The sequence below is a fragment of the Malus domestica genome, chromosome 13 (assembly GCF_042453785.1).
Source record: "Malus domestica chromosome 13, GDT2T_hap1".
Lineage (NCBI taxonomy): Eukaryota > Viridiplantae > Streptophyta > Magnoliopsida > Rosales > Rosaceae > Malus > Malus domestica.
The window spans coordinates 33,840,862-33,863,630 of record NC_091673.1 but is presented as its reverse complement, the minus strand read 5'-3'; the positions used below and the strand labels follow the sequence as shown (position 1 = coordinate 33,863,630).

The window sequence follows — 22,769 nt, the reverse complement described above, 5'->3', positions numbered from 1 at the left end:
GATTGAAGGATCACGGGATCCTCACAAAGAGGATCCAACGAGGATCCTCTCTTGTAATCTACGAGCAGAATATTGCCACGTAAGCAATTGGGTCCCACTGAATGAAGAATGCTTACGGCACGCTAATCACGGGAATAAAACTCCTCCAAAATTCCAGACTGCGTTACTTCGGATTCTCGGTGTTCCCCAATTTCGATTCGTTCCTCTCAGAAAATTGCAAACGGAGAAGGAAAAAAAAAAAATTCTTATCTCCACCAACCCCAGTTTTCAAATTTCTCAAAATTTCACAAATCCTCAGCAATTTTCACAGGCAGGCAGGCCCTCTCTCTTTCCCCAGGCACGCAAATCCCCCCCTCCCCCTCTCTCTCTCTCTTCGTGATCACACTTTTCTCACTCTGGTGATATTTGCAGGGAGGTAAAGGGTTCTGAGTTCAAGACCCGATCTCAGACCCATAAAAGGATTCAAATCCGTTTGATCTCCGAGCCCATTCATGCGCTGAGGCGAAATCAAATCTCGCACAAAGATGGGCATTTTGTTCACTAAAATGTTCTCTTCCCTGTTTGGGAACAAGGAAGCTCGGATCCTCGTCCTCGGATTGGACAATGCTGGCAAAACCACCATTCTCTGTGCGATTTCACTGCCCTTTTGTGTTTTTTTTCTTCGATTTTGTGAAGTGGGTTTGTGCTAATTTTGGTGATTTCTGACTTGCATTGGGTTTTCCCCAGATCGGCTCCAGATGGGGGAGGTTGTCTCCACGATCCCAAGTTGGTATTCCTTTTCGTTTCTTCGGGTTCGGTTGTTTATGGGTTGTATTTGATTTTCTTGTTGTTTGGTTGCTCACAAATTACAAGATGATGAAAATTTGAATGTAACAAGTCAATGTACTGCTTAAATGGTAGCCTAGCGAGTTTGTGCAGCTTCCCTTGTTCTTCGGATTAGAAATAAGATATTTTGTTAAATCATCTCTTTTACTTGGATGCAGCGATTGGATTTAATGTTGAGACAGTGCAGTACAACAACATCAAGTTCCAAGTCTGGGATCTCGGTATGCCTATATATATACCCTACTTGTATCTTCAGTCGGCATGAAGTGAGATATGCTACTTTGATTCCATATTGTAGGAGAACCATGACCTGCTATTTAGAGTATACCTGAAGTTGGAGATTAGATGTGCTTTGATTTAATTAATTTTGTAGAGTCAGTATGAATTTTAGGGGTAAAACTCTTACTGAGGCAAAAAACTTGGATACGTATTTCAATAACCTTATCATTGTAACAGTTGTAAATCTGAATAGTGGATCAGAGAACCAGATCCATATCCAAAACAGTAGGGTTCAAACTCTAGTCATGGTCGATTTAGATTGGACTTATTGATCCTATTTCAAATGACTTATGAGAAGCTGATTCATAGTTGGAATCACATGAATTTTGGTACAATATTAAGGAGGTTTTGATGTGATTCACAGCTTAATTTTATGCCTAGGCGACTGATACAAGCTTGAGCTTGATTTGTTCCTTGAATCAACAAACAGGATTGAAAGACACCATGGCTTGAACTCAAGCTATTCATGACTGGATTGGACCTCTATAACCATATTAAAATGGATGCTTTTACCAAAATAGTCAAAAGAAAATATGTCTTTTATCAATTTTTCTTCTTTAAGACCATGATCTCTATTTACCCAACTGAAGGCGGATGTATTAGGCATTAATATTTCAACTTTGTCAACTTTGTTTACGTTAACTTCAATTTTTCAACTTTCTGGTGGTTGGTTGTGTTCATGTACTTAACGTAAACAAAATAATCTAGTCTTTTATCCTGTGATTACAGAGAAGTGTATATTCTTATCTATATTCTGCGTGTTTGAATGTGTTTAACTTTACTTGTTGGTTTTTGTCGCTTAAGTGGAGTTTGTGTTCATGTACAGAATTATTTTAGTTTGTGTTCATGTACAGAATTATTTTAGTTTATTGTATATTCTTATCTATATTCTGCGTGTTTGAATGTGTTTAACTTTACTTGTTGGTTTTTTGTCGCTTAAGTGGTTTTTTGTCGCTTAAGAGGTCGCATTTGGTGCGATGGCAAGTGCCTTCGCCCATGAGCGGTAGGTCTCGGGTTCGAGACTTGGGAGCAGCCTCTCCATAAATGGGGGTAAGGCTAGCCGACATTCACCTCTCCCAGACCCTGCGTAAAGCGGGAGCCTTGTGCACTGGGTACGACCTTTATTGTATATTGAATTTTCTTTTAAGGAGGCAGTATGCTATGATCATGATATTTTGGTTTTAAACTTTGCCTTTCATGACTACCGGTGCATCGTTGTAATTTTTGGAAGCAATGCTAACATGTATTTCCTTCTGTATAATGGAAAATAACTCTAAAAGCTCTTACATCATTTTTCACTACTTATATGATGTTTTAATCTTTAATATGATGGATAATAACTTTTAAAGCTCAAGTTATGGACTCATGTCAGTTTCTTGATAAAAAAAAAAAAAGAGAAGTCACGTTTTTGCATTGTTCTAATAAATTTGTTATTGTTTGCTTATACAGGTGGACAGACAAGTATCAGGTATTGTTTCTTTGACTAAATGGTATTTTGATATGGTTTGATATTTTGTAAACTTTTCTGTATTTATATTAATAGAAGTATAAGTTATAATATTTTGTAATCTGATGTGCCAGATGAATCTTGATTAGTACATATGTTCTAGCCTTTTAAAGTGAATCTTCATTGAGGGTTAGAAGAAAATTATCATAAATGGAACATGTACTTGTATTAGAAAAATATCATAAATGGAATATGTACTTGTATTTTATATGAGTAGGATTTATTGTCAGAACCCTCCGTAAGCTTTGCTTGATTGAAGTTTCAGTATAAATGTGGTTCTGCGTTTTATGATTATTAATTGGATCCATTTACGGGGTGTTGCAATATCACTTTGATTATTCTGTATGCCTGAATTCTCTGTGTAAATATGTTTCTTTATTTTATTGAAATGCTTCAATGGATGCCATTAGTGTCCAAGTAAATTCATGTTGAGATATAGTCTCTCAAGCCAAATTGATCTAATCTAAGAGTGCTTTAGTCTGAACTACACTGTTAGAAACTTTATGCAAAACACGTAATTGTTAAACAATAGGGCTTTGCCATTGAATATGAGGGATAGATGATGATAGTAGCCTTTTATTTTTTAGCTTGACACCGGACTAGGTTTTAAGATAAAACATTGATGGGTATTTATTAGCATTGCAGCTTTATATAAAAATAACTTGGCTGGGTAACATCTTGTTTTCACTAAGGACACCCAAAAGGGAGATCCCTGGATGAGCAGTATGGATACCAGTTGTAAGGGTTAGGTCAAGGTTTGTTTTTCATTTTTTCCTTTTGAATTGCTTACCCATAAAGAAAGTATCCATAGGATGTAATGCTTTATGATTGGGAATTATTAATGAAAATCTTCATCTGATGCGTATCTTGAGCATACTATTTTGTGGTACTGAAACTCATGTTTTTTGAATTTTAAGTTATGCGTACTGTTGGGTCACTTTGAGTATCTTTTGGTTTGTCACTCCCAGTGATTTCTAAGTTAACAATAAGCTCACCAGACTCTATATTGTTTCGTGTCACAGGCCATATTGGAGATGCTATTTTCCAAATACTCAGGCCATAATCTATGTTGTTGATTCTAGTGACACCGATAGGCTGGTAATAGCTAAAGACGAGTTTCATGCAATACTGGAGGTAACTTATTTTTGGCTTGCATTTGAATATTTAAAATAATTTTTTGGAATATATAGTATAGGCCTTTTTCTGCGTCATGTATTCTAGCTTCCGTATTGTTGTCAGTGCTCTGTTGCTGTAAATGTAAATATAAGGAAAGAGAAATTGATTTAAGAAGTTTGTTTAGAGGGGATATAAATAGATCTAGTTGGAGCCTCTGGGAATCTTAATAATAAGGTGGAAATTCTTTGTAGTGTGAGAAACTTATGTTAATGTGAATTCTTGGCCTTGGATGTTTGTGATTCCATAATTCTACTCTCTTTCTCTCACTCCCTTGAGTTTGGCTTTTACTTATTGGTTGTGTTGGTTATTTATGTATATTTGTGCATTTGATAGTGGTTTTATTGCTTTTGAGCCCTTTGGCAGGAGGAAGAGTTGAAAGGTGCAGTTGTCGTCATTTTTGCCAATAAGCAGGTTTGTGGAATTTTCTGTTAGATTTGCATGGTTTGGTGAAAAATTGCTGTTTAATCATTTGAATAATATGTATATGTATAAGAACAAGAAAAATGTCATTTGTTAAAAAACTTTGAAAGGGCAGCAGTTCTTACATTCAAAGTTCAGTTTCATATCTTTGTGCCTATTTTTTTCAATCAGTTTTGCTCTTTGTGATCATTTTTTTATTTTCTTTTGGTTTATTAGGATCTTCCTGGTGCACTTGATGATGCTGCAATAACTGAGGCTTTAGAGTTGCACAAGATAAAAAATCGCCAGTGGGCTATTTTTAAAACTTCTGCCATAAAAGGGGAAGGCCTATTTGAGGGTTTAGACTGGTATGCGTTACTTTTTGTCAAATTTTCTGTAATTCTATTTAGAAATGGTGGATGTGTTCCTTTGTAGTTACACGTGTTCTACACATTTATGTATCCTAGGAATTTCGTACAGTTTTAAAACTGGATGACACTGAACTGACATTTAACTGGATGAAGGTTGAGCTAATAGTTATTGCCTATTGTCTTGGCTTCCCTTGTGAAGAGCAAAGGGGAAAGGAAAAGTCCGGTAACTTCTTGTTGAGTTTTATGCTCAGTTCACCTCAGTCCATTATTAGAAGCCACGTGTCCCAAAAAGCATTAGTTGGTACTTTAGTGGTCAATACGGTGTTTATAATGATTTTAACCATGAGTATCATGCAGAAACCGAGCTTGTAGAACGAATTTGATAATTTCAGAGTTAAATCTTCAGTGATGGTAGATTAAAATTAGACCTCCAACTGCTAAGCTAGAACAAAAAGCGAGTACTAGTAGTTTTCACATTTGTTGCATACATGCCTAATATTAACTATTTACGCTAACATTGTTCCCACTAACGTAGTAGAAATTCCAAGGGTCCAGCATGAAGTCATTAGGATTTTTTATCCATTAATTCCCTTCTGAAACTATTGACTGTAATCCTGGTTCCTGCCCGATATGCATTCTGTTTGAGTTTTGCTATGGGAATTGTTATTAGCACTAAAGTCCTCATGCACTCCTACGTCCCTTATTTTCTTCACTAGTGAGGACTGCATGGCGACTTTTATGGAGTGCCAATAACAGTTATTTTTCCTTTTGAACAATATGCATAGTGCGGTTGGGGGGATTTATTTCATAACATAGTTTTTTTGGTGTGGTTAAATTTAGTTTTAAGACTTTGTACGGTTACAAGTGATGATGAATTTTCAATTTCTTTTTAGTTTTCAACTTCTTTGTTTACAATATACTTGTTAACGTAGGTTGAGTAACACACTCAAGTCCGGAGGTGGCTAATCCATCGGTTTTGGGAAATCAAAGCTTACTTCTGCGTAGACAGGTCAGAATTTGGGAGGAATGGCGTTCTGATAGAAAATTTCATTCAAGAGTGCAGTTATGGCTATTGTCCTTTGCCGATTTTTCTTCTGTTCCCATTTTGGAGCAAACGACTGTTATACATGTAAAATTTGGCTCGTATTTTAGTCATTTTCGTGTTTTTCTGTGCCTTTAATCAATTATGCTAGTTTTTATTTTGCTTGTGTTCTTCTGTGGTTGGGATAATGTAATTTTTCTAACCTTGGACATGGAAGTTGACCAATATTGTTTATCGCCTTTGGGTTGGTTTATCAGTCACTTTTGAGCCGAAACTTGAAGAAATGAACCTAATGTGTTTTTGCCATTGTATTTTTCGTACCTGTCTTAGTTCAGAAAGTAAATTACAAGGTATTTCAAGATTATCATTTATAGTTCATGGGAAACGACATTGCAAGGGAGATTCCTTACCAGAGAGGTATGGTCGTTGAATGTCACTACAACATATTTGACCATTAACAGGCGATTGTAGTACATGGATGTATTGTACGAAAGTCCCCTGTTTACACTACGCGTCAAAATTCATGAGAGAACGGCTCTTTAGATACGTTACAAGGAAAGGTTCCTTATATGCTCATGCAAGGTTTCTCTTCCTGTCAATGTGTGGTAAATTTTCAACCCTAGCATGTGGACACACAAATGAGGTGATGCGGAGCACATGTAGCTGTTCGGCTCAACACAATGAGAAAGGTCCGTTGGTTTTTTAAAAGTAGTTGAATCTGACATTTCGACCGATTTTTACATCAAAGAATGACTTTAGCTTGAGGGAGTCACATAGGGCAAGGATCCTGGAACTTTTGCTAGGAATGTGAGCAAAAGTTGAATTTGGCAGGGGATAAGAAGGACAAGGAAAAAGTCTATAGGCTCGAGAGAACATTGGTATAAGTTGTTTGTAATTCCCAGAACTGTTACAAAATAGGCTTCCATTGGACTTCGGGAGGACAATGTTATGTTAATGAAATTACGAGAACTGTCACATATAAGTTGGCCAACATAAGGACGCTGATGCAACATACTAGAATTTTCGGAAGAGAATATGATCTTCTCTACTATGTTAGAGAGACGGTCCAAAGCCTCACTCCAACAACACTGATATTGTCCTTAACTTGTTAATTACAAGTTGCACAACACTGATATTGTCCTTAACTTGTTAATTACAAGTTGCACAATCCGTCAGGTGTAAAGTTTTATCACAAAAGGTCACGGTATTAGTTAGAGTAGAGTTTGGATATTTAAACTCTTATTTTCTCAGAGATACGGTCGATGTGGGATATTTCAACAAGAAGTTCATCAGCTGCATGTCTTGTTAGTTGTTCCAATGTTGTCAAAAGTTGAACCGGTGGCGGTGACTCTAGTTCCTTTATTGTGATCCAAACTGAATCCATTACCAGTACCAAAACCACCAGCCTCCGAAAACGCTTCTCGTATAACAGATTGCCAAGGAAATGAGTTTGGCTTGAACACAATAGTTTCTTCAACTCACCCATATGACTTGTTAACCAAATCCATGTCCCATTTAATTCATGATTCATTGTAGAATGACATGTTAGCTCTGGTGTAGACTCGGGTATTGATTACACTAGCGCCACCAAGAACCCTGCCTCTAACAGTAGGAATACCGTCTTCTGTCATGATCCTTTCAACCGGCGTCTTTCCATCATCTTCTTGTTGGAGATCGTATATAAACCCATCTTGAGTCAAGTCGGATTTGTTGCAGGAAGACCGCCCCCTTCTAGAACGAGCACGGAGTTGTTTGCCGATAAAGTTGCTGCCGATGGACACCCTGATGTGCCACGTAGTCATACTTTTTTTCTAATGGAAGATCGATGGCGTTGTACACAAATTTTAAGCCGGATAGACTTACGTTTCTCCTTTTGAAAGATTTAGCAGAATTTATTGTGTACTTTTTCGGTTGTGCATGTTCATTAGAGGACGTTATGCATGTATAGATACACACACGAGCGACCACTAAAAAGTTGACTTTTCTCCCTCTACTCGCAGGACCCAAACATTACATGGAACAAGCACTTATGAAATGAATAGGCAGCACGTGAGCCTTTACCATAGTGGTGGAAATATATTGAGTCTTTGCATGACGGCGTGAGTTCAAATTTCGCTAGTAGCTAATCTAATATCTAATATAACAACGCCACCCGTGGCCTAACCTTAAACGGTTCAAGAACGTCACAAGTCATGAATGAACAATCACCACCCTAAAAATCCTAATTGCTAGGAGATGTTTACAGTAAAATAATTCCATAATGATATTCTATATAGGTATAACCTCTATATAGTGAAAATATTTTCATCCTAACTTGGGCCAATTATTTAAAGAAATAAACTTAATATTGTAATGGATTTATAAATTTTCAAGGTCCTGTTTTAAGAAATTTGTCTTCCAATAACATTTAAATATCAATAAGTCAAAAAAATATGCAATGTCAAATATAAAAATTTAAAATTAAATAAAATATTTTGTGCAATGATTTATTCGTTAGAGTTGATGTCATGTGTTTGAGCATGCAAGTACGTAACTCGGTAACAAGTGAAACTTGTTGAAGTCAACTTTGTAGAGACATAGATTAACCACATTCAAGAGGAGATTAACACGTGGACTTTTATCTTAATATGACGATTTTACCTTTGATGTCATGAGTAAGCCACACCAGTCCTCAAGGGCCAAGCAACTACCTACCCTATAGGTCTTGGGCCTTCAGGTCTATACACATATCAAGGTGCCCTTTGGGCCCATGATGTCCCAATCCTTCCATCATGCATTCCCCAACCCAAGGAAGCAAGGGTTTACGCTTCAGAGTCTTCTTTAGGTGTCTCGCGTTCTGGCAAAGGACTTCTGTAGCTTCTTGCGGAGATTGGTCTATATCATACTTGCAAAACGTAGTGGTCTACCTATGATGGCCTGTGGGCTCACCTTCCAGTCGCATGCACCGAGTCTCTCCTATAAATAGCCAAGTCCAAAATGAAAATCGGTAACCACCATCTACTACTCAAAAGTCTCTTTGTTCTAGTTTCTTTCAAACTACTTTTTCTGACATAGGCATCATATGTCATTTGGTGGACACCCTCCCCCTTTTTCTCGGCGTTTGTCAATTCGGTTAACATTGTTTCTTATTTTGTAAGTGTGAGTTTGTTAATCCAACCCTAGAAAGAATTTGCATCCACAAATTGGTGCTTTCATTGAGAGAAATTGAGTTATACTCAACGTGTGATTAGAGATTTGAGCGAAGAAAGTAAATCCCAAAATCTTTTTTCATTGTTTTTCGTTTTTCATTCATTGTTCACCATCATTTGTTCATACCAAATAACCATGGTGAGAACACGGAGGGCAACAAGTAAGAACAACAATGAGCAATCCTTGCAATCCAAGATTGCAATGGACTCGCCACGACCTCGAAACATGGATTTGGTTTTACTGTTAGTTACGGTCCTCGCTGCGCCTTTTATCTGAGGATTAGAGCCAATTTTACCACTAAAAGAGATTGTTGTGACTTTTCACGACCCTATATCACCGCCATCATCAATACGATTACTGCAGCTGCACCACCACCATGCGTCGCAATCTAAGCTATGACACAACACCACCAATAGCAGGAACAATGACAACGACCAGGCACGGCCACAGATCATTCAGCCATTCCTCCCTAAATAGCCACCTATCCTTCAGCAGCTACTACCTCTCAAACAGTTATCACCCTTCCTGCTGCTCTTTACTAAGCGGCAACAACTCCTAGGGGCGTTCTATTCTCAATCAATTCCATAACCTGAGCTTATATGTGGATCCTTTTATGGCTCTGCCCGTAGTGCATTACATGTTTGTTAGCAGACTTGCGCCATAGTAGACCACTGGAGGTTGTACTAATCCAGAAGATGTTACTTTGCATGTTGCAGATTTAACCTTGGTGCTTAGCTAGCAGGCAAGGATGCTCAATCGAATCCTCTTTCAGGCCAACCTCTTTTGCAACTTTAATTTTGGCTCGCCAAATCCAAGGAGATCGAGCAAGAGCCACCATAAGCGACGAGGAAAAGAAGTCATAGATGTTGCGGATCCTACTCGTCATCAACTAAGGCAAAAGCTTTGGAACCATCCATTGATAAGCAAAGTAACTCGCCACTTGAGGATCATGGCATTATAGAGTATTCGTTAAAGGTTAGGCTGATAAAACAACGTGCACTCTCGATTCCGAACCTAGTCCAATGGGCAGTCCCTCCTTGGATCAAGAGCAAGTGTTCACACTCGGCTTGGTCCCTAGGGAAGTATTTGAACCAGGCAAGGTTCATGCTTAAGCGTTCAATCTCGTATTGGTTTTAGGGGGCACCAAGAATCAATCCAGTGCACCAACCAGGAGTAAGAAAAGTTTAGTGAGGCATTTGAAGTAGACTCCACACACTTTCCTATCTAGTAGTCGTAAAAGCTAGAGTGTAGACAACCACGGAATCGTAAAGCAGTAGCGCTGCATGTGGACCAGCAACTCATATAAGTCAAAGATATATAACAGTTGCTCGATGAGAGACTAAGAAACTTTAGGCCTGAAGGAAACATGTAGGTGCACTTAACAAGTTGGACGAAGCCTTAATGTGCAAAGTTTTTGCTATGACTTTGCAGGGAGCAGCTCATGATTGGTTTTCCACTTTGGCCCCACAGTCCATTGGCAGTTTCATGAAACTCAGCTTCCTCTTCACGAAGGAAGATTCATTCTACTAAGTTGCCAACAACTGTTTGATGACCCCTTCAACATGTTTATTTATTTATTTTTTAACATATGAGTTGAAACCCAACACCTTATCGACCAGAAATGAGACAGCGAAGTACTGAAGGAAAAATTTGTGAAAACAAGTTCATTTGAGCAACATCTATGCATGCAATTAACAATTAAAGGTGGAATAATGCTTGTATGCACTAAAGAACAAAACTTTACCCATGAAATTCAAGGCTTAGCAGAACCAAGACTTAACTCAAATCTTAAAGAAAAGAGTTGAGAAACTTTGATACCTTTGAAGCACCTCTTTTCTTAGAAAATGATATTCACCCATGTGAGGGCCTTCTTTCCTTAGTCTCCTTTGCTCCTTGGCTCCATGGATGTGGATGGAGGAACTTTGCTTCTTGGCTCCATGACTTCTTAGATATGGATGAAGGAATGGATTCTCCAAGTTCCTAAGAAAGGGAACCTCTATGTTTCCACACCAAGGAGAGCATTGAGGAAGAGATGAGTGCCCTAGGAAGAAATGGATGCTAGTCCATTCTTCCTAGGGTGGCCGGCCTCCTAAGAGAAGATAGAGCCTTTTGTGTTTTTCTCTTCTCTCTAGAAAACCCCTTATGAGGGAATAGGTTATAATTTCCTTTCTATAACCACTTACATTGAGTGACATAATTGAAATTAAAACCAATTCCCCCTCACACTCTCTATGGCTGGCCATGTGGGTTCCTTGGGATTTCATGCCCTTTGTGTTTTCAAGTTGTCATACAACTTGAGTTATTGGACTTGACATTCGAAGCCCATTGGGCCTTGAGGCCCAAAGCTAACCCGAGGTCTAAAACAAACTTATTCGTTTGATTAATTAACATATTAATTAATCCTAGCCATAAATAATTAAACCATTTAATTATCCTTACTCATCTCCGTTGTTTATTCAATCTCTACCTTACACGGTTTTTATCCATTAGGTTCCTTTCAACGAGGCAGTGGGCGATTAGAACTCTTCAAATCGATTGTGAATTGAAATTTACTTTTCAATTCTCCCTTTAGTGATTATACACCTTTAGGGCTTCCACAAACCATGAGTGACACCTAGCAGTATGTCATGGCTACTCAAGTTAATTAGAAGAGGTGGAGAACCTATTCAATTTGGGTTTACAATGCAATATGGTATTTTTCTAATACAATACTCTTGACCACATTGTTTGATTTGATAGTTTATTCATGTCCACTATCCAATGTTATTCTCTTACTTATATGATTACCTTGAATGTGATTTGGAACGAATTCCTAAATCTCATTCATACTCTGGCCAGAGATTCTTAATCATATCATAGAGTATTCTCCCTTAAACAGTTTGAAGGTTAGAGATCCCTTGTTGTGCATTCACTTGCCTCCATGGCTAAGTGGCTTAACCCCAACTATGCCGTGGACACCCTTTGATAGAGTGACTTTGACATAGTCAAAGATCAAGGATCTAACCTTAAGATAATTATGATGCCTCAGGTCAAAGGACTACTTTGCATTATCCTAACCATCAGTTTTCATGCGACATGAGTATGAGAACTCCTTATTGATTGCATTCAGTGGACTCATTCTCTATTGAGCATCTACATGTTTGTCTTGGTGTCAATAACACCAATGACTCGAAACCAGTCACTCTCTTTAAGAGAAGACATAGCATGTACTGATCTTAACGGACTGTTAATGCCCAATTGGCAATCCTATGATTAGGAATGTTTAGGATATGCATACGAAAAAGAATGGTCTCATGAATCTAACTTCTTTAGATCACATTTTCCCAATTACATATTCCTTGGACTTATTGTTTAAGCATATAACATTTATATGTGACGGCTTTAAACAATAATCTTTGCCCTTTATATTAAACTAGATTAGTTTAACATGTGAAATGTCCGTAAAGTATCATCATAAGATTGGCTTTAGGGCACATTTCCAACAATCTCCCACTTGTACTAGAGCCAATTAGCTTGGTCATCAGTGATGATAACTCTTCTTAATTCATTTAAAAAATGGCTGAGTAGTAGGCCTAGACAATGAATATCTATATGTTATCCATAGAAGCAACCTTGAGAATAACGACGTCACCATTATACATGATTCTCAATCATGTGGTTCAACCTCTCATTTGAGTTCGGATTTTGTTGAGACCTTGATTCCCTAGCTTGAGCTATTGCCTAGTGTGGATACACTAGATACACTTTCTGGTTGGAACCGAATGGAGAGTTCATAAATGAACTTTCCCATCCAAACAACATTGTTGTAAGCTTCTATATGGCGATATATTTAGCATGCATGATGGAACACACTAAAGTCATTACTTATAACGTTTCCACCCAAATATCACTTTAGTCATAATAAAGAGATATCCAACTATCTCTTCATTCATAATGAAGAGACATCCAATGGTGGATACGATATTAGATTCATAATCTAATACATTTATACTTCCATTGCGTTACTCTAATTCTTCCTCATTCTTGAGGAATCTATCCTTTAGTATTTCTTAAATACTTAAGGACTCACTTGACAGTTGCCATGGTTCTGATCTTGGGCTTGCACTGATATCGTCTTGTATCGATCTTGGTACAACTCATATCAACGTTTTTCATACAATATGAAATATGTAAATCACCTTTCTGTGTATGCATAAATGATTCTATTTACGCATTATGCTTCTTTGGGAGTCAAAAGGGTACATTCCCTTTTAGAAGAGCAATTTCCCAGTCTGATTGGAATTGTCCTTTCATTTGAAGTTTATAATTCGAGAAACTTCCTACATCTATCATCTATCAATAGGGATTGAGATAATCCAATTATATCTTTAAATCTATCATTATAGATTTCCATCCCATGTAGACTATGTCTCCCATATACATTTTATCATTATAGAATGTTTAAATCATAACTTTAACGAAGAAGAATTCCTTTCATTTCCAAAATTAATATATCATATATATGTTCAAATTTAGGAATATGATTGACTCCCACTAATCTTTTGTAAACCTAGTAAACAAAAGATTCATTTACATCTTTATGAGAAATCAAACGATTTGATCTTTCTCTCATAAGACGCTTATAGATCCCATTAGCTTGCCAAGATTTATGATGGATGGATCTCTACAACTTACACGTCTTGTGATTCCTAGTCTTAGACATATATTATCAAAACTATCTTGATAATGGTTTCGGAAACCCATATTATGTCCAAACATTGAATCACCGTTTAGTTGTAGCTAGCAATCTTCGAATTAACAAAAACCAAGACTACGTCAAATATGGTTTCTTCCAAGTCAACCAATCTCGTTGATTGTAGTCACCTTAAGCTACCAATTAGCTATGAAGGTTTCACTATTTCGGGTCATATGGTAGTATACCATTTTCTTGAGTATATGTCGTATATACACTCAATGTAGTCATACGGATTTTCATTCTTATTTCTTTCGAATTAAGAGGTGTAACTCTATGACTTAGTCATAAAGTTCAAACCATTCAATTGAGACGGTTTATAGATCCTTCTCGACTACCTTGGAGCTAGTGGTGTAGGAACTAGGTTGTTATATTCGTTGATTATCATCTTGTCTCTCAAAGAACCCATTCTTTGAGTTCCATCTCTCATTCATTTGCTCTATCTTAGGAAAATCCAATTGTAGGATCACAATGAACTTCCCAACAAATAACATTTGTTAGTTGGTTTATAGAAGTGATATCCAAAGGTTAATTTAAGGATATCCCACAAGATTGTTCTCAAACAAATATTGCTTATTTGCACACAACCCCAATTCTTAACACGATTAAGAGTTGTCTTTCTTTCCAACTACATCCTATGGAGTCATGAAAATTTTGGAAGATCTTCTAATTGACAATCATATTGTATTAGTAGTATATATCGTATATATGGGTAATTGATAACATCCAACGAACTACATCTTATTCGAGTTCGTTCTTCTCCCAATGGAGAAACCCATTATCTTATGATGCTACTTTCCTTGATATTTTTCAAGGAAACTCTTCTAAAGTGTTATTTTTCCTTGGATTAAATCTAAGGAGGTAAATACTTTAGATGTCTTACTCATCAACTTACCTTCTTGAATTCTTTGAAGCCTTTTGCAAAGTATTTGGATTTGTGTTTATTCAAAATAAACCATAGTCCAACCGAGAGCGATCTTTGGTGAATGTCATACAACATGAGTAGTATTATGTTGTGGACAAGTGCCACTAACATCTAAGTGAATTAACTTCAACAACTTTGTGATTCTTTCTTCTTTTCAAAAGAATAAAGATTCAAACGTTTTGCCTCTATATAATTTTAACAAGAAGGCATTGGATTTGGATCTAACGGTCCAAAACATCCATCTATGACCAACTTGTAGTTTATGTTTTAGAGGGGTCACAACTCAGTGGGATTTTGGGTTTTAAGCATCGTTATATTCTAAACAGTTAACAGTACCACATCATCTCTGCTATAGAGATAATCAATCAAATTACAATAATCCAATCATTCATTAATAAAGATTAATGTTTTGTCAGAGATCTATGTTTTTCCAATTTCTTTGGTATGCAAAGACAATCTTTGTTTTTCCAGATTCTTTGGTAGTTCATATGAGGAAGTAAGTACTATCTGCTTTGGCAGAGATCTATATTTTATTCTCGTTCTGAATGTGAGGTACTTTCTCCTCTCTCATTAATCTTCTACTTCTTATTATCCACACTTCTACAACGATTGCAAAACATAGTTACTAATACGGAATCAAGCATTCAAGTAGAATCAACTGTTTTGAACTATTCAAGCATTTCTTGCAAATACCCTTTCCAATGTCCATGCTTTCATAAAGAGAGTTTGTTCCCTTGGAGTTGTTTCGCCTTCTTCATTTGACTTCTCCATTGACTACAATAGTCATGGTCCCTTAAACTCCCATTATCTCTCTTGAAACTTATTTCAATTGTGTTATACACATTAAACGATTTGGAGAGCGTGTGGTTATTGTTCACTATATAGTTTACAATAAACTTAGTGAACCATTTGGATAGGGACTTAAAGGTAAAGTCCTTCCCTAGTTTTTGTCTCCTAAAGTGATTTAACACTTCAACACTCAATGATTCAAAATCATCATAAGTCCATGTCGATGGACTATTTTTGTCAATCAACCATTATGTTCTAAACATGATTACAAAATTTCAAGAGTTGTTTAAGGCAACTCTCATTTCTTCATACAAAAATTTGTAAGTGAAGAATCATGGCACATAAACTGTCCATGCCCTTGTGCTTACTTCTCAAGTTCCTTGTTCATTTAACAAAGAAGCAAGCACCAATGTTTGCGTTAACTAAGGGTTGTTCAAAGCAACTCTTATTTCTTCATACAATGATTTGTAATGGAAGAATTATGACACTAAAAGTGCCCATGTCTTTGTGCTAATCTTCTCAAGTTCCTTTGTTCATACAACAAAGGAATAAGCATTTGTTGTTTGTGTTGTCCTCTTTATGATAGACTTGTCTAACATGTTCTTCCAATGATACATTATCAATAGGAAGATTGTGAGGATGAGACTACTTAGGTACATATACAATCCATTCAAGACAATCTATGGGATTGTGGTACCAAGTCCAGAAACTAAAGCCTTTGGCTTTTCTTTGTCAAGTTTTGGATAACGTTTGCAAATATATCGGTAAATAAATACATAACGAATATAAATTGATTGATTTTAAGAGATTTGATCTAGGTCTTTAAATCAAATAGCACCACCCACTATTTTTGGCAAATTCCTTATCCCTCATTGGAATTCGAGAGTTTTGGTAGAAACTCTTAGTAGGGTATGGGAGGCTCATTATTACCAAGCCCACCTCACAATGATATGATGTTGGCTAGCATCAATAATAATGAGAGAGTATGCTTACTCATTTACATCTCATGTAAGTACCTATCTTATTTGGCCTCTAGAGAATGATGCCTCATAATGATATGATGTTGGCTCCATTGCACTTAGTTAAGTCATTCCTACCATGCAAGTTTGGGTAGGGGTTCAAGAACAACCTCACAATGATATGATGTTGATCATTCTTGTTGCCTAACTTCACAACATCATGTATGCATATAGAACTCCTCTTGACTGTAAGCACATACTTTGTACCCCCCCATGATAGGGTGAAGTTGGTGTATGAGACACAAACGATTGGAGCCTACCATGGTGGAAGGCCACGAAAGAATGTTCAAAGCACTCTCACACTTGTCAACTTAATAACGGTTTATTTGAGGGTTTTTAGGTCTCATCACATATAAGCATGCATTTTATTCTCATTAAAACAATTTGGTCCTATTACAACTATTGGTCCATGTGATCGATTTAGTAGTATATGATACTCCCACTATTCTTGTAAAATGATTTTTAAAGCAAGAGTATATGGTACTAGTAACATAAGCTTTGCATTCATTGATGGACTATATAGTTGCCTTAGGGCATTAGGATGACTATGAACCTTTAATTCAATCCAACACAAGCCTAGTGTTGGATCTCGGTCTAGGGATGGTAATTGATTTTACTTACACGTTTAATCACATTAAGGCATGTTTTCTTAGTGGGCTTTGGACCCAACTACTCCAATTTCATGCATATCAAATAAAACAAAAGAGAAGTACTTCAAAGTAAAGAAGAGCTTATGCTCTTTTTACAACATTTGATCAAATCAAAATACTTTAAAGTAAAGAAGAGCTTATGCTCTTTTACAACATTTGATCATATCAAATTACAACAAAAACTAATTTACACATTCCCATGGTTCAAACAAATTTAAGAGACGGCCTTTCACGTAGCTCAATTATCGTAGGCTTAGGTTTATAATCACCCTTTCTTAATTAATTAACGCTTTAACTAATTAAACTTGAATGCAACATTGTCATTTGGTTTTTGTATCCATAGAATAGATTTAAATGGAGTGGTGCGAAAATTAACTTAACACACAAATTAAACCCTCTTGTTGACGATTGTAGTAAAGATGCAAGTAGGGATCGTTCTAGGCCGGGGATTAGGAGGGATTGCTAATCTACTCTAAACTGACTTAAAAACACAAAAATAAACTTAAAAACACTTAACAAGACTCACAAGACTCAAAACAAACTTGAAATACTCAAAACAGCTTAAAACAACCAAATAGACTAAAACTAGACACTAGGAATGACTTTGGACGAAAATTGACTTTTACTTGACTCAAAACATTTAAAAACACAAACTAAAATGGATTCTAACTAATTCGACAAACTAAAGTAAAGGGGGATTGGGTTTTGGACGAAAATAAAGTAAAAAGGTTCATAGAAGAAAAGGGAAGGAGTGCACAGCTAGGGAAAGGAAAGGGAGTGGTGTGACAAGGAAAAGGGAAGGAACGGTAAAAGGTTAAAGCAACAAGGAGACAATGGATGAGTGCACAGCAAAGAAGGGGAAGGGTGGTGGAATGGTGCAGCAAGGAGACAATGAAGGGGACAAGAGTGGTGTGCAAGGCAAGGAAAGGGGAAAAGTGGTGTGACACCCCTTTGTGGCTGAGATTATGGTTTCTAGAATCCTTTATTTAGTGTCCTAATATCTTTGGGAACCCTCCTTGTGGCTGGAACTTAGTTGGATTAGGATTAAGAAAGGTTAAATCAAAATAAGGTAACTTGACTCATGTTTCTTCTTTTCTTGCTGAGTTCCTTATCTTCTTTAAATTAATTCTTCTTTCTCTTTAACACATTCCTGCCTCTTTAGTCTTCAATTTCGTCCATCCACCTTGCTCCATGCATGTGCTATCAATTCCAAGCCCAAAATTGCTCCAAAACGGACGAAAATACACTTTCTTGCTACTTTAGCCCTTTGGACCTACAAACACACGAAAATAGCTTAAAATACTAAAATAACTATGAACTAATAACATAAATGCAAGAAAACAAGCTAACTAAGTCGCATAAATATGCTCCTATCACGGAGTTAAATCAAATGAAAATCCAATTCTCCTTTAAAGAGACAAAACTATTTTGTTCTCAACTAATTTCGGCCAAAATGCAATAACCTCAACTTTTGGGCTATATTGCAAAATAAAAACTTTTTAAGGTCACTTTTTAAAAACACAAAAGTCCACTACTTCATGTAATTGCAACTAGAACCCAAAAATTTCAAAAAATACAAAAACTTCATTAAGGGAGCAAAACAATTTGTCCTTTAGTGATTTTGGGCCTTTACGTAAAAACGTAAACTTTCGGGTCAAAGTGCAAATACACAAAAGTATCAAAACTTTATGTAATTGCATAAAAGCCCTAATAGTACCCCCATTAGAGGGGTGGCCGTTCATGGTGAGTAGTGATGGTGTGTGTGAGTTGATTTGTGTGTTTGAAAGGTGATTGAAAGTTGTAAGTGATTGGTATGGTGTGAATAGTCAAAAATGTATGGGTGTTGTTTGAAAAATCATACCATCCATAACTAACAAAAACAAATAAATAACCAAACACCATTTTTTGAATCAAAACAACAAACTTTTTGTTCTTGGTATGAACAACAAGAACAAAGCAAGAACATTGAAGGACATCCACGAAAACCCATAAGAGCTCCATGAATGTTTTCACTCAATAAAACTCACATTTTCACTTACTCAAAAGAGGGTTAACATCCTAGGGTACATCGGGGTTCCTAATGTCACTTTAAAACACTTTTAACAAGACAAACAATAACCCAAAAATCCATCCCTTGGATTTGGCCAAATTTCCCCATAAACATGGCACCAAATTTTAGCTCCAAAATTCATGCTTAAATGAACTACATCTATAACTTTTGAGATGGAAAATTTTCTAACAAAATTTACATTCAAAGAAGCAAGAATAAAGCTTGTAACAATTACAACATTCAACTCATAAACTATAAAAATACAAAACCCAAAGGGATTCACCAACTACTAGACCTAGGCTCTAATACAAATTGAAGGAAAAATTTGTGAAAACAAGTTCATTTGAGCAATATCTATGCATGCAATTAACAATTAAAGGCAGAATAATGCTTGTATGCACTAAAAAACAGAACTTTACCTATGAAATTCAAGGCCTAGTAGTTGTGGTGAACCAAGACTCAACTCAAATCTTAAAGAAAAGAGTTGAGAAACTTTTATACCTTTGAAGCACCTCTTTGCTTAGCAAAGGATATTCACCCATGTGAGGGCCTTCTTTCCTTAGTCTTTGCTCCTTGGCTCCATGGATGTGGATGGAGGAACTTTGCTTCTTGGCTCCATGACTTCTTTGATATGAATGAAGGAATGGATTATCCCAAGAAAGGGAGCCTCTAAGTTTCCACACCAAGGAAAGCATTGATGAAGAGATGAGTGACCTAGGAAAATGGATGCTAGTCCATTCTTCCTAGGGTGGCCGGCCTCCTAAAAGAAGATAGAGCCTTTTGTGTTTTTGTCTTCTCTCTTGAAAACCCCTTATGAGGGAATGGGTTATAATTTCCTTCCTATAACCAGTTATATTGAGTGGCATAATTGAAATTAAAACCAATTCTTCCTCACACTCTCTATGGCCGGCCATGTGGGTTCATTGGGCTTTCACGCCCTTTGTGTTTTCAAGTTGTCATACAACTTGAGTTATTGGATTTGACATTCAAAGCCCATTGGGCCTTGAGGCCCAAAGCTAACTCGAGGTGTAAAACGAACTTACTCGTTTGATTAATTAACATATTAATTAATCCTAGCCATAAATAATTAAACCATTTAATTATCCTTACTCATCTCCATTGTTTCTTCAATCTTTACCTTACACGGTGTACGATCCATTAGGTTCCTTTTAGCGAGGCGGTGGGCGATTAGAACTCTTCAAATCGATTGTGAATCAAAACTTACTTTTCAATTCTCCCCTTAGTGATTATACACTTTTAGGGCTTCCACAAACCAAGAGTGACACCTAGCAGTATGTCATGGCTACCCAAGCAAATTAGAAGAGGTGGAGTACCTATTCAGTTTGGGATTACAATGCAATATGGTCTTTCTCTAATACAATACTCTTGACCACATTGTTTGATTTGATAGTTTATTCATGTCCACTATCCAATATGATTCTCTTACTTATATGATTACCTTGAATGTGAACGAATTCCTAAATCTCATTCATACTCTGGCCAGAGATTCTTAATCATATCATATAGTATTCTCCCTTAAATGGTTTAAAGGTTAGAGATCCCTTGTTGTGCATACCCTTGCCTCCATGGCTAAGTGGCTTAACCCCAACTATGCCGTGGTCACCCTTTGATGGAGTGACTTTGACAATTATGATGCCTCAAGTCAAAGAACTACTTTGCATTATCCCAACCATGAGTTTTCATGTGACATGAGTATGAGAACTACTTGTTGATCACGTTCAGTGGACTCATTCTCTATTGAGCACCTACATGCTTGTATTGGTGTCAGTCACACCAATGACTCGAGACCAGTCATTCTCTTTAAGAGAAGACATAACACGTACTTATCTTAACGGACTGTCAATGCCCAATTGGCAATCTTATGATTAGGAACATTTAGGATATGTATACGAAAGAGAATGGTCTCATGAATCTAACTTCTTTAGACCACATTCTCCCAATTACATATTCCATGGACTTATCGTTTAAGCATATAACATTTATATGAGACGGCTTGAAACAATAATCTTTGCCCTTTATATTAAAATAGATTAGTTTGGCATGTGAAATGTCCCTAAAGTATCATCATATGATTGGCTTGAGGGCACATTTCCAACAAGTACATCACCTACCGCAAGGCAACTATCCATGCAACAAGCGCGTGTATAAATTGGAAAAAAAAACTATCTCGAAGAATTTGTCAAGTAAGGCCATAAATTTGTTGCCAATTTTGCAAGTGTACGAATTGAACAAATAATTTTGTAATAAGTAGAGTATCGTTTCCACAGAGATTGAATTGATTCTAGAAATCCTACCAATTAAACCAAAACAAATTCTAAAGTGAAGAGCTTTAACCAAAGGGTTTTGATTGGTGTAAACTGAACTAAAGCAGAAAATTAATGATTGAATTATGTAGCCAAAATATAACAACAACAACAACAAAACCTTATCCCAATAAGTTCCCGTTTGGGATTGCATTTTTTCACGAGAAAACTTTTTCAATTTATAGTGAAGAACCAAAACCTGTTTCGCAAATATTTAGAGGCTTGCTTATTTTTAAAGTTTGGGCCTAAAAATACCAAATTTTAAAAGTCACCAATTAGGTTGCTTTTTAAAGTCACTATTTTTTTTAAGCAAAGATTAATAATACGCAGAGGTTTAATGAAATATTTCCTAGGCCTAGAATACCCCCTTTAATTTTTCTGAACGACATAATATATTGCTGAATTTTAAGCACTAAAAATCATACCCTATTATGATTGATACCCTAGCTATATATTTATGCATGTCCCTACACATCCTCACCTTCATACTTCCATCTTTCTCATAACTTCTCCTTGTTGCTCCACAAACTGTTGATTGCTCAAAGGTACAAAATAAAGCTTTGAACCATATGGTTTTCTTATTAAAGTATTTATTTTTCTTTTCGGTGTAAGATTTTTTTTTCCTTTTTGTAGTAATGTGTTCTATAACTGACTGATGGATTTGATAATCTTGATCGATTAATTTTGATGGACTTCTTCATTTTAATTTATAGTTTTGGATTACATTGCTCTTGTTTAAACTTCCAAGTAATCTTTTCCATATGATTACTTCTATTTATGGGTTCATGGCCTGGGAATTGTTCTGCTATTATCATCTAATTGTTCATGTAATTCAAATTCGATCAAATTCTTACTAGAGTAGTCGAATTTCTGTTAGAGTTGTTCGTGGTCATGTCTGAATTTGCATGTTTATCGTATATTTTTTTGATGTAGTTTGCATACTATAATGAGTTGGACATTTTTGTGACTGAATTTCAAACCTGGTCATTTTTTTTATCTATGAACCCAGAGCAACAATCATGGGATTTCTTGACAATAAATTGTACTTAAGTATTTTTTTTTTTGCACTTTAGTTGTTTATAGTAACAAATTCGTTTGATCAATTAATTTGTTCATTTTGTATTATATAAAAAGTATGTGCTAAAATTCTTGAGCGACTATATCAACATGCGTGCACACACTGTAACATCTCACATCGTTCAGGGGAGTGGATCCTGTATGCCTTATATGTATATTCTCATCTTTACCTAGCACGAGGTCTTTTGGGAGCTCACTGGCTTCGGGTTCCATTGGAACTCCGAAGTTAAGCGAGTTCGCGCGAGAGCAATCTCATGATGGGTGACCCATTGGAAGTTCTCGTGTGAGTTCCCAGAAACAAAACCATGAGGGTGTGGTCGGGGCCTAAAGCAGACAATATCGTGCTACGGCAGAGTCAAGCCCGTGATATGGTGGGGGCCCGAGCTGGGATGTGACATTTGGTATCAAAGCCAAT

General features: G+C 36.5%; 1 protein-coding gene and 1 pseudogene across 3 annotated transcripts; one reads left to right on the top strand and one right to left on the bottom strand.

Moving 5' to 3' along the window:
• The first annotated feature begins 142 nt into the window (after positions 1 to 142).
• LOC103432210 (ADP-ribosylation factor 1) lies at positions 143 to 5,905 on the top strand. Of its 3 annotated transcripts, none has more exons than XM_008370389.4 (9): positions 143 to 314; positions 412 to 627; positions 727 to 765; positions 984 to 1,046; positions 2,554 to 2,572; positions 3,634 to 3,745; positions 4,151 to 4,198; positions 4,424 to 4,554; positions 5,490 to 5,905. In XM_008370389.4, exons 2-9 carry the CDS (start codon positions 525 to 527, stop codon positions 5,521 to 5,523), a joined length of 549 nt encoding a protein of 182 aa, XP_008368611.1. In that variant the 5' UTR covers positions 143 to 314; positions 412 to 524; the 3' UTR covers positions 5,524 to 5,905. The 3 variants fall into 3 exon arrangements, with proteins under 3 accessions (XP_008368611.1, XP_008368612.1, XP_008368610.1); XM_008370390.4 differs by having other exon boundaries at positions 146 to 310; XM_008370388.4 differs by having other exon boundaries at positions 155 to 337.
• Positions 5,906 to 6,830: 925 nt separating this feature from the next.
• LOC103432215 ((R)-mandelonitrile lyase 1-like) lies at positions 6,831 to 8,718 on the bottom strand (annotated as a pseudogene).
• Positions 8,719 to 22,769: the final 14,051 nt, after the last annotated feature.